We start from the raw sequence: 16546 nt of genomic DNA, 5'->3' as shown, positions 1-16546 counted from the left end.
AAGTTGGATGTGGAGTATTGAGAGTTGGCTGATGGCATTACTTTGCCAGTATTTGTTTTCCTCAGACTTAGAAATACCTGTCAGATGCAAAAAACTGGAGCAGTGATAATATTTGTGATAATACCTCGGGGTAGCTTGAAGCAGTGAACTGATGGCTTATTCTTGAGGGTATCACATCCTTCTATTACTGACATACGTGGTCACTGGCTTTATGGGACTAACGTGGATGTTCTTCTTGATGAATACATGCGAATAAAACATCACTGGTCTTGTGTCAGAGCAGGAGATTTTTTTTCCTTGTTTTTTTGCAAAGCAGAGTATTCCTTGGGTTTGTTGGTCACAACGCTGAAGGGGGAGAGATACTGGATGACCAAGAAAGTGGCTGTTGTGTTTGTGCGTTTATGTGGTATAACAAGTGTGTGTCGTATCTTCTGTTCAACAGAATAGTGCCAGCAGGAGGAGTTTGAAGGTTTCATTAATGAAGGGAAAATTGGAATGGTAATTGGGCAAATAGGCAAGAAACAAGGCTACATGTAACAGCTGGGGCCACTGGTGAGTGAGGTGGGAGCTGAAGTTGAAAGGCATTTGAACAAAAAGGAGCGAGCAGCAGTGACACAGAGCAGAGGCAGACAGAGGACCAGGTCAGAACATGAGGAAAAATGTCTCAAGCTGCAGAAGTGCATGCCATACGGGTGTCGCCGCCATGTGCCTGAACACATACATTTCAACCACACATGTGAAAACGTCTCTTACCACCACACGTCTAGACAAGGCTATTTCCACTGGATACCTGAACATGTCCAGGCCTCAGGCCTGAGCACGCTTGTTGCCACCATACACTTGAACGTGCATGTAGCTGCCACATGCCTGAACAGGCGTGAGCATGGGGGTAGCTGCCACACACGAACATGGGTGTAACTGCCACATGTGTGAACACGCACTACTGCCACAGGTTTCCACAGATGTGAACGCTTGTGTTACTGCCACAGGTGGAATCATGTGTTGCTGACACATCCATGAACAGGCACGTGGCCATCACACAGCAGAACACATGAGAACATGAGTGTTCCCAATACACACCTCAACACATGTAAACATGTCTTGCCAGCAAATGACTCCACATGTGTGAACATGTGTGTGTTTTAGATATGTGAATGGAAAAAGAAGAACTAAAGAATACATAGGGCCGCTCCTTGATAGGGAAGGTCTCCTCACAGACAATGACATAGGCAAAGCAGAGACGCTTAACGCCTTCTTTGCCTCTGTCTTCAATGCCGATGATGGGCTTCGGGACCCAGGGTGCCCTGAGCTGGAGGACCGGGACAGTGGGGATGACAAACTCCCAACCGACTCTGAACGTGTGCGGGATTTGCTACTCCACCTGCATCCCTACAAGTCCATGGGTCCGGATGGGATTCATCCCCGGGTGCTGAAAGAGCTGGCGGACGTCATCGCGGAACCTCTCTCAATTATTTTTCAACGATCCTGGGAATTTGGAGAGGTCCCGGTAGACTGGAAGCTGGCAAATGTTGTGCCGATTTTCAAGAAGGGTCAGAAAGAAGACCCTAGCAATTACAGGCCTGTCAGTCTCACGTCAGTGCCTGGTAAAATCATGGAGAAGATGGTTCTTGAACTTACTGAGGCGCACCTGGGGGACAAAGCAGTCATTGGTCCCAGCCAGCATGGGTTTGTGAAGGGTAGGTCCTGCCTAACTAACCTGATTTCCTTTTATGATAAGATCACCCGTATGGTGGACCAAGGGAAACCAGCTGATGTGATTTTTTTGGACTTCAGCAAGGCTTTTGACATGGTTTCCCATAGGATCCTACTGGACAAAATGTCCACCATACAGCCAAATAAAAACATCATACGATGGGTGAGCAATTGGCTAACGGGCAGGGCCCAAAGGGTTATGGTAAATGGGGCTGCGTCAGGCTGGCGGGCGGTCACCAGTGGGGTCCCTCAAGGCTCCATTTTAGGGCGGTACTTTTCAGTATTTTTATAAACGATCTGGATGTAGGAATAGAAGGTATTTTGAGCAAGTTTGCTGATGACACCAAACTTGGAGGAGTTGTGGACTCGAATGAGGGTGGAAAGGCCTTGCAGAGAGATCTGGACAGATTGGAGAGCTGTGCAATCACCAACCGCATGAAGTTTAACAAAGGCAAGTGCTGGGTCCTGCACCTGGGACAGGGCAACCCTGGCTATATGTACAGACTGGGCGATGAGACGCTGGAGAGCAGCCTAGAAGAGAGGGATCTGGGGGTCGTGGTAGACAGCAAATTGAATATGAGCCAGCAGTGTGCCCTGGCAGCCAGGAGGGCCAACCGTATCCTGGGGTGCATCAAGCACGGCATCGCTAGTAGGTCAAGGGAGGTGATTGTCCCACTCTACTCTGCACTGGTGCGGCCTCACCTCGAGTACTATGTGCAGTTCTGGGCACCACAGTATAAAAAGGACATGAAACTGTTGGAAAGTGTCCAGAGGAGGGCTACAAAGATGGTGAAAGGCCTGGAGGGGAAGACGTACGAGGAACGGCTGAGGTCACTGTGCCTGTTCAGCCTGGAGAAGAGGAGGCTGAGGGGAGACCTCATCACAGTCTACAACTTCCTCGGAAGGGGGTGTCGAGAGGCAGGAGACCTTTTCTCCATTAACACCAGTGACAGGACCCGCGGGAACGGGGTTAAGCTGAGGCAGGGGAAATTTAGGCTGGACGTCAGGAGGGGGTTCTTCACAGAGAGGGTGGTTGCACACTGGAACAGGCTCCCCAGGGAAGTGGTCACTGCACCGAGCCTGTCTGAATTTAAGAAGAGATTGGACTGTGCACTTAGTCACATGGTCTGAACTTTTGGGTAGACCTGTGCGGTGTCAAGAGTTGGACTTGATGATCCTTAAGGGTCCCTTCCAACTCAGGATATTCTATGATTCTATGATTCTACGTGTTGCTACCACATGCCTGAACATGCCTGAGCATGTGTTGCCACCTCAGAGGTGAACAGGCATGTTGTAGCCACACATCTCCATACACGTGACCATGTGTTGCTTCCATAGGCTGAACGTGTGAACATGAGTGAGCATGTGTTGTTGCCACATCCATGAAAACACATTGTGTATCATTACAACACGTGTTCAGATGTGTCCACACCTGGCATGTTATTGACAAACAGCTGAAAATATGTGAAAACGTACCTCATTGCAACACACTTGAACATGTGTGTTGTCATCAGGGCTCTGAAATCATATATGTCTGTTACCACCAAATGCCTGAAAACACATTAAAATGTGTTTTGTCACAACATGTGTGAACATACCTGTTGTCACCTTATGCCTGAAAAGGTGTGAAAATGTATTTTACACAACATGCATGAATACGCATGAACACAGGTGTTGTCACTGTATGCCTGAAAATGTGTGAAAATGCGTTTTGTCACAAGACCCATGAACACGTGTGCTGTCAGCGTATGCCTGAAAATACATGAAAATATCCTTTAGCACTACACACCTGAACACACATGAATATGCATTTTGTCATCAAAGCACTGAAATGTCTACTTTCTTTTCGTCACAACACAGGTGAACATGCATGAACAGTGAACGTGCATGTTGTCACCAAATGCCTGAAAACACGTATAAATACCTTTAGTCACAACATACATGAACATGCATTTTCTCACCATATGCCTGAAAAGATGTGAAAATGCATTTTGTCACAACATGCATGAACACGTCATGAAGTCTGAAAACACGTCTGCTCACATTTTGTCACAACACATGTGAACATGTGTGAACACGTGTGTTGTCACCACATACCATAAAACTTGTGAAATCTAGTTTTGTTGCAAAATGTGTGAACATGCATGAACACTTGTGTTGTTGCCATATGACTGAAAACACATTAAAATCTGTAATGAAATGCAGTCATGTGTTCCTCTTAATTTTTAATCTCTGAGCTGCTGCACAAAGTCATCACGAGAGATTTTACAAATATAATCAGATGTGTAGGGAACTGTATGCATTGTTACAGAGGGAGATGCTGCAGATTTATGCATTAATAAACAACAGAATACTTATGAAGAAAAGGTGTCTTAAAGATTGTCACTGAAAGACACCTTAGACCTAAGGTGGAGCTCATAGTAAGGAAACAGATGCATAGGAAAACAGTATGTATATTCAAAAACAAATTCTTATTTCAGGCATCACGTTTTATACTGAGATTTTGTTTCAAGTCTTGTGTAGCTTTAGAATCAGGAAAAGAACATTAATGGAAAGCCTTGATGTTACCATAAAAGCTGATTTATATTTTAAGTTATCAATTACAGTATTTTGCTTTCTCGTTCTACTATGTTTCAGCTGCAGTTACTTGTTAGCAACATAGTAATTTAAGCCAGGGATACTCTTCTGTGTTAGTATGTAATAAAAACGAGTAAATTTCCAAGTAAATTGTACTCAATTTTCTATCTCCTGTTTAAATGGAGATCTACTAATATTAAATTCATTAAAATATTTTTAATTTTATGGTTGCTTCAGATCCTATATTTTATGGAGGGCTTAGTTGTCTAGTTTCCTTTTCAAGAATCATACAGTACTGCGTACGTGGGCCACTCTTCCTCATATTCATCCCCAGTCAAATTATTTTTGGCCTCTCCTCTAGTCTGGACAATTGTTACGGATGAGGATTTTAAGAGAACATTGTTCTTGAAGAAAATGTGGTTCCAAATTTTATGAAAATAAATAGCTAGTAGGAGGGAGTAATTCTGTTTGTGTATTTGTGGGGAAAATTACAAACGCCAAAGTTTCAAAAGTTTCAGGAGGTCTTGGGCATTTGCCTCTTCATGGGCAGCAGTTTGCATTAACCACGAGGTTCAACAACGTAGGTTTTTGTGTTCATAATGAACAGTTACAGGAAATTAAGAATGAAGTCTTGGAACAGTATACAGGATAATAAAAGGGGAGAAGAAGTGTCCTCACCAGAATTATTTAACTGATCATTTCTGACTACGTTTTTGTTTCTAGATAAATGGATATTGTCGTCTCATCTACTTTCTGTTGGTATATGGGAATTGCTCAGAATTCCAGTAGCATTTTGTGCTTTATTTTGTTTTTTGAATTTTGAACAAGACCAAGTGAAAAGAAATAAAACTTCTATATTTTACAAAGCAGGTAGACAAATGCTGTGGTCTGAATTGCTAGGGAAGATAACATTAGCTTCTCTGAGTTGTTCTCTTGGGAGTTTGGTAAAAGATGCAATCACTTCAGTGGATGATCTAGGTTAACCAGATTGAGACAAGCATGTAACATCTGGGCTTTATTTTATTTTATTTTATTTTATTTTATTTTATTTTATTTTATTTTATTTTATTTTATTTTTTGTTTTGTTTTAAACTGTTAAGCTGTTTGCTTTTTCTGAATCTGGGAACTGCTCCTCATCCGTTCTCCCCCCCCCCCGTTTTTTTTTGTAAGGCTTTCTGTTTTATTTTTTTTTTTATTCTTTCAGCAGCTTAGGTGCCTGGTAGAGGAGGTGAGGCCTAAAGCAATATGTCTGTCCTGGTGCTGGTCCCTGTTTAAAAGGGATTTTGATTTACAGTTTATACTGTGATAAACAATATCTGGCAGTCATTTTTTAAAGAAAGGGGGAATGGAATTGCAGTCCTCATACACAATCCAGAGAGAAAAATTAAGAGAATGAAGAGCTTCTTCCAGCTCCTTAGTCCTCTTCATTCATCATTTAAATTTTAATAATTCCAAGTTGCAAATAGTAAAACATTGATTTTCTAACATTTAATTTCTTCCTGTTTTAAGAGAAGTAATAAAAAATCTGAACTGATGTAGTATATGTAAATATAATTGATCCAAACATATGCTGATAACTTTGTCTTAATGAAAGCTTTTAAGAAATTATCAGCTCTCTAATTGGAACTTTCACTTTTTTATTTGTTTAAGATACGTTTAAGATATTAGTTTAAGATATAGTGGTCCAGCTTGTTTGCATACAGAAGTCTGTAATTTCTTTAAAGTATATTCTAAAGAAATCTCTAGTCTTCTCTTCTGTGTATCTCATGCTTTTGTTTTGACAGGTGTCGTTACTGGGATTAGATGTTTTAGGTGCCTTTGTCAACAGACTATCAGGACGTTTTAAATCCTATATAGGAACCGGTAAGTGAAAAGTAACTTTCTTTTCCTTAAGACCAAAAGGTAGTATGTTGCCCATCCACTTCCAGCAGTGGTAGCTGAACATGTAGGAAGCTTTCTGAGCTAATCATAGTTTAAAACAATAGCTGGGGATGTAAATGTATAGGTATGTCGTTGCTGTTGTTGGAATTTGAATAATTTTATATTAACTTGTAAATACTCATTTTTCCTGTAATTACTAATTTGTACGTGGTGATTGGAATTTTTAAGGGTTCCAGGAATGTCCTTTCTGTAATTAATTTCAAACTATATAGTTGCTTGCCACTCCTGTGCTATGTAGTTACTTACGATGCTCCAAGACAGTCATCTAAAAATGGTGTAAGAACATAGGTGCTACCTTTAGCTTGTGTTAAAGATTGTAGGTTTTATTTGTGGATCATTTTAATTAGAGCTTTATGTCTACTGAAGTCTGTGGTCTAAGGGGATTATGTGGTCCACCTCCTGCTTGGTAACTGCTAGCTAGGTAAGTCTAGTTTTCAGTAGTCTAATCTTTTTCTGGGATGAAAAAGAGTACAAGCCCTTACTCTTGGTTGAAATGTTTACTCAGATAAGAGTATTTTTTTGTTTATTTGCATGGTTGCTTTTGTTTGTTTTGTTTTTAGAAAAGGCTGCAAAAGGAGACTCAGTTATTTGTATTTTTTTCCCCAGAATAGATGTTTTGAATTGTGTTTATATTTCTGAATTTCACAAAAAGATGAAATTCCTGCAACATTTCAGAAAATTCTTAAATTTCCTTTAGTTGCCTTTATGGTTAATGATCATACGTAATGGTCAGAGCTGTTCTAAGCTGTGACTTTTCTTGTCTTTCTCTAAAGCTGTAAAAAAAAAAAAAAAGGCAACAACAACACAACCCCTATGATGTTTAAAGCTCTTTACATCCTGTTGAGCTGTCTGGAACCTTTGTGGTTGCAACTCCAGTAGAGCTGACAGGGACTCTCTGAAAGTGGTTCACAGAAAGGGGTAGACAGGAGAAGGTATATGCAAGAAGGGCACTTAAAAGAGCAGTGGTCAATAGAGAGGGAATAAGGGGGAGTTGTGAGCAATGATGCACACTGAAAAACTCCATATTTGTGTTGTAAAAGAAGGAACTCCTGTTAAAGTTTAACAAAAGAAAATCGTTTGTGCTACCTGTGGCATTCTTTGCTTCAGGGGATCATACAGTAAAGCTGCTCAGAATTTTTAAAAATAAACGGGGTGCCACTCTAGGCGCTGAATTCTGTGATTTACTTGTTTCTCATCTTCTGTCCTTGTAGAGGAAATAACTGTTTAATCTCTCAAGGCTCTACTCTGACTCTCCAGGCTGTTCTTGGCTCTAAATCTCGCATTATTGTCAAACTAGTAGTGCAAAAATAATTATGTGAATTCGTATAAATGAAGATTTATTTATTTTTACCAAGCCAAGAAAAGGAAGACAAACAACAGAGAAGAAACTAATTGGGTAACAAGCTCTGTTAGGGATGTAATACAAACCTAACTATTTATGCAGTTAGAAAGGAAAAGGAATAAATATCAGGTCAGATGTAGATAGCAGGTCAGTTGGAGGTAGACCAGGTACAATTAATGTGTGCTATACAGCATGCTTACTAACACCTTTAAGATTTCTTCACTGAAGAAAATTATAATATCTTTGTATAACTATGCTGACATATTAACAGGAAAACCTGTGGAATGGCTCATAGTGATAGGAGACTGACAATATGCTAAAATGTGGTGCGAGGGCAGGTAGAATGGGTACAGGTCTTTGTGGCTCTGCAAAGAATAATTCTGCATTATCAGCAGAAATTAATAAAAGAAAGAAAGTTGTAAAATGTTACTGGGTTTTCCAAATCTATTTGAAATAAATTAAAGAAACCAGGCAATGGAAGAAGTAAGCTCAGCAAGATTAATATAAAACAGTAGGGATACGTGAATCCATACTGTATGTGACAGATAATATACTTCACTGGATAAGTTGGGATACTACTGCCTTGAATAGTGCCTTTATAGATGATGCTACTTCTTCATCCTCACATTTGTGTAACTCCAACGTCTATTTGAGACTGTTTAGCTTGCAGACTGATGGCAGAAACAACCAAATGGAGCACTTGCACAGCAGCATAGAGAAGGACATCAGTTTGATAATGACGGTGAGAAAGCATATAAAACATAAAGGAGAACTACCAGCCAAAATAATTGTTCAGTTATATTTAGAATAAAGTTGGGGGATAAACGTGATATAAAAGTTCTTAGTGGTATGTTTTCAGGTCACTTGTTCTTTGGGAAGTAATAGCACTAATCTTCTAGAGCAGGAACTCCAATTCTGGTGCAGGGTGCCCTTGTACTGCAACTATGACTTAAGCTTTTCTTGGTAAGGATAGAAACCCACCTAAAGGTGGCCAAGTTAAAAAATCTTTTCATGAACTCTAGTGCACAAATACCCAGTATATACTTCCTAAGGTGCCAAAAAATCTCCTAGCTTGGTCCTGTGGACTCAGTTCCAACATATCTCTTACCTCCTGCCTTTGATGGACACGTCTTATTGATGGAACGCCCCAGTATGTCCTCAGGTCTGCTTGTAAACAGACAAATACTGGTACAAGGGCTGGGCTGAGCTGGGAGAGGGAAACGGTGTCTGGGGTGGTGAGTGGGCAAAGCTGCTGCTTTCTAGTAGTAGTGTTGGCTTGTCCTGATGCAGAGTGTGTTGTACTGTAGTTGCTGAAGCTAAATTGTAATGGCTGCTTTGAGCTTAGGACTTCTTTTAAGGGCTTCTTCTTCTAAGAACTCAAAATTTCTTGTGCTATGTGGCCTTGGGTTGGACAGAACTAGAGTGGAGCAAGAGGCCAGGAGGCACTGAATGCAAGCTAGGCAAGGATGCTTAGAGTAGGGGAAAAGAGAGGGGTATTAGCAAAACAGGATGCTAAAGAGGACCCAAGCATCTTAAAAATGGTCTAGGAATATTTGGGTAGGGAGATGTGTTTCCCATTTGCCTGTAGAAAGGCTAGCTAACACTATCTGGCTATTTTTCATCACCAATGCAGAAAAAGCAATAATCAAAGTAGTTCTTGCTATAAACATTTATGACATTTGCAAAACAAGTGATGAAGACATTAGGAGTTCAAGTTGAAATATGTTTGGTGGCAATCCCCTTCTAGTTGATCACTTTGAAATTTTATTGATAGGCAACCAACTTAAAATCATTTCCTATTGGAGCTTACTCTGACAGAAAAGATGAACTACCAAACTGAAAACCAGCTGATGGTTGCCAGCACTCAACAGCTGTATTCCTTTGTCTTATGCAATTATGTCTAATATGTCTATTGCCATATACGTACTCTTAAAACAACTTGTGATTTAGGGGGAAAACAAGTCAAGGCTGCAGACAGGCAGGCCCTTGAGCAGCTGCCGCAACAGGTAGTTCCTGTGTCAGAGCTCCCAGAGTGACAAAGGCTGGTGTGTTTAGTAATCCACAGGCTGTGTCATAGCTTAGTGCAACACAGTGACCTCATCTCTGTTCAGCATCTTCTAGTAGCTGTTCTCTGTGCTTGCCTTCGTGATTACAGCAAAGCCCTGGTATCTACAGCTCCATGAACTGACTCAGCCTGCTAATGAGTCACAAAAGAGTGGTGTTCAGCAGGACAGGCATTCACTGTGCTGCCCTCCCTTGGAACAACTTCTCAGTGTTTATTTTTGTTTTGTGACTGGAAATTTAGGAGGGGTCAGCTGTGTACTCCCAAAACTGACTTCTGAGGTTCTGGACGTTTCTTCGGTGTTCACAAAATGGGGAGGGGGAGGACACGGGGGGACACCCTTTCTTTTCACAGTGTATAATGAAGACAGCTATAATAACTTATTCAGAGCAGAAAGGGAAGAAAAAATAGATGAAAAATGCAAAAGCTTGATAGTGATAGCTAAAGACGTCAGTGGAATATCCAGAGCCAGTTGAATTAAGTGTTTAGATTGTAACAATTAGAAAGTATTCAGATACACTAAGAGGAAAAAATCAGAGTTCAGCAATGTATTTGTCCAGCAGTTATCACACTACCGAAACAGCTGGGGGGTTTAATACTGTTATGTAGAAGCAGAGGACTGAGGAGACCTCCTGAATTACATATTCTTTTCCCTTTCTTTTGCTGGCACCACTACTGCTTAGTTATCATTGTCATTATAATCATCAAGTTCTATTACAATTCTTTCAGATTTCCCTTTCAAAATGCAGGGTGATAGAGTTATTTCTTCTGTGAGCTGAATAGCAGTCAGAGGCTGAGAGAGGGACCAAACAAAAAATAACTGTCGACTACTCTTATGTGTTCAGAAATGTAACACCATAAGTAGTAAAAGGTGATTTTAGCTGTAACTTCTTTAGCTGGTGGTGGAATATGAGAGAGTCCTCAGAAGATTCCTGGTAAATGTTAGGAATGTTAGGCTACTTTTAAAGTTTGAAGTAAATGGCATGGTAATTACAAACTTGGCCCCTGCTTGACTAGAATACTAATTTGGAGGAGAACTACAGGCTGGGTGTCGTGATCTGCGTTGAGTAAGAGTTCCAGCTAGAATTACCTTTCTGATACTTTCAGCTCTTAGAAATCTGTGAATCAGATCAGAAACAAAAGCTCATACAAAAGGCTGAGCTGTTAAGAGGTGAATGTTACCGTTAGCCTGTGACACTGATTTTTCCAAGTGGTGTTTCAGGTACTGGTAGTGACTGTAAAAGCACTGTCCCATGGGAGATAAGTGGGAGATAACATCTCCATCAGTTTCCCATTAGTTGTAATCCCTGTCAAAAAGCAGTGTGCTCAGTGTCATTGCTGCTTGTTTTCAACAAGTTGTACTGAAAGCACTGTGGGGAAGAATCCCACAAAGTGTGCATGTAGGCGCCATACAGAGAACTGGGAACCAGTATAGCAAGATGTCTTGCACAATGCTGATCTCAGCATTCATTCAGATAGCTTTCCTAGAGATCATATAGCGTTAATTTGTTTATCAGCTGCAATTAAAAACTTTTCTCTGTGGATAAGCAAATCAAAGATTTGGCAAGTCCTTTAATTTTTAGTGAGTTCTAATCTCTAGGATGTGAAGTCATCAACTCTTGAATAATTTTAGTTAAATAGTATTTGAGGGCACTTGTTTTGAAATTGTAACTTTTACTGAAGGAAGGACAAGTTTCCACAAGATACAGTGAGTGAACAGGAAGATCTAAAACATCTAAAATTTTTGTAATTAAATAGCAAAATCCCAATGATTTGAAAGTAGTTCTTTGTCCTATCCTATTCTTTACTTCTCCCCACTGCTCCCCAGGTTTCAGCATTATTTTTCAGAAAAGCCAGACATTCAGAAGCTGCTGGCATAGTTTTTGAAGATTAAATGGTAGTCATTCATACAGTTTTTTAAGACAGAAAGCTTTATTTTTTTAAGCCTGTTGGAAATGCTGTGTTCTTTAATTTCGGTTCAATGCATTTGTTGTTCATTTTGTAACATATTCAGAAATACATTTCAGAGTTGCAAATGTTTTGACCATCTTACAGTCAGCTTTTTTTTTTTTTTAATAAGGTATATTTCAAACGTGTTTAAGGAATTGTCCTTCAGTATTACAAAATGTTTACTGGGCAAGTGTTTCATCTTTTTTTTTTGTTTGTATTTTTTTTGTTTTTCTCTCCTGTAGTTCTCCTGCCTTTGATAGATCGCTTGGGAGATGCCAAAGACCAAGTTCGAGAGCAAGCACAGAATCTCATATTGAAATTGATGGATGAGGCAGCTACACCCATGGTATGCTTTCACTTTATAGAGATTCAGATATAGGCCTCCATTGAGCTTTTTACTTATGCATGAGCTTGACTTTGAATACGTCACAATGTTATGGTGACTATTAATAGTGTAAATGTTAAAGGTATTCTTAATGGATTAACACTGATGCATTGTTCAGCTGAAGATAAAAACCTGGCACAGCACAATTCTGCAGGTTTTGAATATCATACCTGAATTTTGTCATGTCATGTCTTGTGGCAGGACTTTGTTAATTAAAGGATGCTTGAAACAACCTACTGGATCTGTGATAGCATAATGAGAATAAGTAAGTTTATTTTGCTCGGAATTTATTTTAAAATGTGCTTTGTGCCTGACACTTAGTAGTCCAACAGTTGAGATAGTGCATTTTAACACAGAAAATCTGGCTTTCTAAATGTATGACAAACATACGTGTGAACCTTTGACAAACTGAGATGGGGATAAATTCCCCTCTGCCTTATTTCTTATGTTGAAGTTCAAATTAAGCAAACCTTTTCACAGTTCTTAGGACTGGGTGGCTTCCAAGTGCTGAATATAGATACATCTACTCATAAGATTGTTTAACAGGACTTCACTGTTTGAGGACCGATATTATGTGGAACTCTGGGGAGCCTGGTTGTCAGTAAGAAGTGTTCTTTGAGTTCTTAATTTCTTAAAAAAAATCTTTCTGAGTTTAAATGCAGAAGTTAATAGGGAGTGTCTATTTGTTTTTTTGTGTGTATTTTTTTTTGGGGGGGGACACGACACCAAAATGAAGTTCTTTTGCTTGCTAGTTCCTGGCTTTGTTTATTCATAGATAAAATTTGAATGTTTGAGCACAAGGAATATGATTTTGCAAACTTCATTTGCAGTTAGAAAATTGTGGTTGCTTTGTTTGCCTGCTAGTAAAAACAGGTTGCATTTTAAGCAAGTATAGAAACTTACAGATATGAGTGGGATTTAGGCATCAGCGCATCATCCATAAAGCCTAGCCTTTATCTGTTGATGAGTTGCAGTTTTGATCATATTCATTGACAAGAGATATGTTATTTATTTCATGCCTAAGTGCCAGTCGCTCACAAGTGACAAGTTCATGTACCAAGATGCTCTGAAGTACCTTGCTTACAGACCTGAAACTATACCTACCTCTACAGTAACAGCCTTCGGATAAATGCATAGCATCTTGGAGACACCTTTCTTAAAACAATCACTGATAAAGAAACTGGTGATTCTTTGTGATAGGACGATAGGCCCTCCTTGCAAATGAGCTCTGGATTAGTGGTGCATCTTTCAGTTTCTGAAGAGAGCCTTTGTTGTGAGGCTGCACTTCAGCTTCAGGAAGAGGAGGCTGAGGGGAAGCCTCATGGCAGCCTGCAGTTCCCTCATGAGCGAAGCGGAGGGGCAGGCACTGAGCTCTGCTCTCTGGGGACAGCGACAGAACCTGAGGGAACAGCATGGAGCTGGGGCAGTGGAGGGTCAGGCTGGGGGTTAGGGAAAGGTTTTTCACCCAGAGGTTGGTTGGGCACTGGAACAGGCTCCCCAGGGCAGTGGTCATGGCACTGAGGCTGTCAGAGTTGAAGAAGTGTTTGGACAACACTCTCAGACATAGGGTTTGATTTTGGGATGGTTCTGTGTGGAGTCAGGAGCTCGAGTCTGTGATCCTTAAGGGTCCCTCTCAACTCAGAATACTCTGTGATTCAGTGATTCTATGATAGAAAGAAGCTTTCATCCCCTTTGAAGCTTTCCTGCAGTGTTGGAAAGAATACAAGATTCATGGGGTCCAAGGAACAGCATGCATAAAGAGAAGGTATGGCTTTTCTGGTAACTCCCCTAGGGTGGGGGAAACCCAGCTTCAGGTGTCTGTCTCAAGACAGCTTATGTGTCATGAAAAAATTGGATGAAAAGCCTCTATCATCCTCACAGCAGGGACCAAAACAGAGAAGTCTTTCCTGTGCCTCCAGCACTGAAATACAGAGTTTTAGGCTTCCTTTACTGCAGAGAAACATCCCTTTGGAAGAGCTGGGTGGAATCTTTTTTTGGGGATAAGACTTGTAAGTTTCTTCCTGATCATCTCCTCTGGTCTGTTCCAGTGTGTTTTTGAATAGTACTTAATTTGTCCTGTTGTCAGTTCCTTTTTCTTGTTTTAAATGTGTTTGGGTTTTTCTTGTTGTTGTGTTGTTTAGTTGTTTTTTGTTTTAAGAGCTAGACATAGCTGTCCATGGGCAGGAACCCTTCAAAATATGAATAGAGCTGGTATAAGTGCATGAATAGGATAAAAGAAGGTTGGCATCAACTGTTGCTAGTGAGACATGAGTGCTGAAATTTCTGAGAAGCCATTTGAATTTCTCTGTTTAGATGAATTCAGGCTTAATTTAGTGAAAGATTAAATTTCTTTTCAGCCTGCTTTGTTTATTTCCATACTCTGCAGTTGCCTCTCTGGCAGTATTTTTGTACACCTACTGTGGCTATTTCCTTTTTTCACATTTGTCCTGAAGTGGAGGGATGTTTTCTTTCATAAGATCCTGTTCTTTATTGTTAAGCTGTGTAATTTCAGCAAGATATATTCTATTTATCTGAGGCTTGTTTTCTCTGAATGTAATGTAGTATAAGACAAACAAGAAATCACAGATGAGTCAAAGTGATCAAGTAGGCTCTAGCTGGAAAATTTAAGTCTGCTGTGAAGTGTGCTCCCTCTTTAATAAAGAGGATGCAGTGTTCCCTGCTCCTAATGCTGCCTGCCTTGTTGATCAGTAGCTGTTTGTGTGCATTTTTTTTTCTTTCGGCAAGCCAAATACAGTTGCAATCATTTGTATCGGAAAGATTTTACGTAGTCACTATACATCGTAATTGCAGCACTCCCGGGGTAGGAAGGAGGGTGGTGCCTGCGCTGCTGCGAACTGTGCCATTGCCAGTGTGCAGCCATTGCTAAGCAACGCGCCCCTTGGATGCTCTGCTCGAGAGCTGACGGAGGCTGTAATGGCAGCGGTGTAGCTGGGGGAGTTGCAGTTTGAGTCTGTGCATCTGCTCTGAAACACCACTGAGAATCCCAAGTCTCGTAAGTTTCGTGTTTACACTCTTTACACTCTATTCAGCTAGAGAACGACAAGGAAATGGAAAGGTAAAAGGATAAATGGTACAGTGAAAGGGTAAAGGCAGGCAATGGAAAACAAAGATGCAAGAAGGTAAAAGAGGGTTTAGCGAGCCAGAGAATCATACTACAGGAAGCAACACCAGCACAAAAGGAGAAATGAAATCATAATGGAAATGGAAGCGAAGAAACTAGAATGAATTGGCGAGAAATAACTGAAAAATGAAGAAGTAAATTAAAAGTAGGAGAGAAGTAGACAGCAGGAGTATGGATAAGCAGGAGCTAAAATGGATGAGAGGAAATTTTGGCAGGGAAACAACATGAAGCCAAAACAATATAGCAACTTCTGCTTCAGTCAGTAGTTTGAAAATGTTAATATTTGTTTTGTGTTTATTAACTGTACCAATTCTGCATTTTTTTAAAGCCATTTCTCATGCAATAAAAATACATAGCTAGATTTGTGATGAACACTTTTAGAAATTGTTTTGGCATAACAATAATCTGTATTGTGTTTCATGCTGTACATTTTATAACTTAATTTTATCTGCAAAGTGCCTTTACTTTTCCAGTGGACCTGTCTTATGTTTTTCTTTTTTTCTTTTTTTTTTTTTTGTAACTGATATTAATGTAGTTATAGAAAACGAGTAGAATTACATCATTTTGTGCTCCTGGTAATGAAAGACAATTATTTCTGTTTTATAGTACATTTGGGAACGCCTTGCTGTTGGTTTTAAACACAAGAATTACCGATCCCGAGAAGGAGTGTGTTTGTGTCTTATTGCAACCTTAAACATGTAAGCTTTTTGTTTCTATGGAGACATAAGGATTCTATTCTTTTTCTGAATTTCCTATTTGTCTGAAACTAATACTTTAGGAAGTCTGATTCAATTAAAATAATAAGTAGGAAAAGTTGAACAACTTTACCTGCAAGCTTTCATAAAGAAGGACTAAAGATATAATATTTGTGTCTGATTTAAAAATAGACGAAGGACTATTAAGAGAGAGATAAAGCTTGATTAATATGTTTGTATTATATCAATGACAAGTTCATTTTCTGATTTTCTGTCAGAAAAATAATTACTTTTCTTTCTTTTTTTTTTTTTTTTCAGTTACGGGGCACAATCATTAAGCCTCAGCAAGTTAGTACCACATCTGTGTGCAGCGTTTGGTGACTTGAATAGCCAGGTAAGCATTCCGTTACTTCCTGGTGCTTCTGCAACTGCAGTTTGAGAGAACTGAATGCAAAATAAATGTAGGCATTTAAGAAAAGCTGATAGGCTTGCTTGTATACAACAGATATTTTTTTTCTATAGGACTGTAGTTAAAAAATTGCTTAAATAAGCAAAAACTTCTGAAGTGAAAATCAAGATATAGTTGTAGTGGTTACATATGTTGAGCTTCAGAAAACTGTTGAATGGAAATAGTCTCTTGATTTTTCTAAAGCTGAGTTGGAGAAAGAATACTAAGAATACAGAAAGGAAGAAGGCAGGAGTGGTAGGAGATGGGCAAGTAAACAGAAGAGGTCTTTAT

The 16546-nt window shown here is 39.8% G+C and overlaps 1 protein-coding gene across 9 annotated transcripts in view; it reads left to right on the top strand.

Annotated features, from left to right (window-relative positions):
• The window catches only part of CLASP2 (cytoplasmic linker associated protein 2), a 138284-nt gene that overhangs the window by 4357 nt on the left and 117381 nt on the right, over positions 1-16546 (top strand). For all 9 annotated transcript variants that reach the window (XM_084281942.1, XM_084281941.1, XM_084281933.1 and 6 more), the window contains 4 exons: positions 6075-6153; positions 11828-11931; positions 15719-15810; positions 16126-16201. In XM_084281942.1, the coding sequence (XP_084138068.1) occupies positions 6075-6153; positions 11828-11931; positions 15719-15810; positions 16126-16201 (351 nt within the window). The remainder of the gene's footprint in view (positions 1-6074; positions 6154-11827; positions 11932-15718; positions 15811-16125; positions 16202-16546) is intronic.

The sequence above is a fragment of the Netta rufina genome (assembly GCF_964035555.1).
Source record: "Netta rufina genome assembly, chromosome: 2".
Lineage (NCBI taxonomy): Eukaryota > Metazoa > Chordata > Aves > Anseriformes > Anatidae > Netta > Netta rufina.
This window is presented reverse-complemented; position numbering and strand designations above follow the sequence as displayed.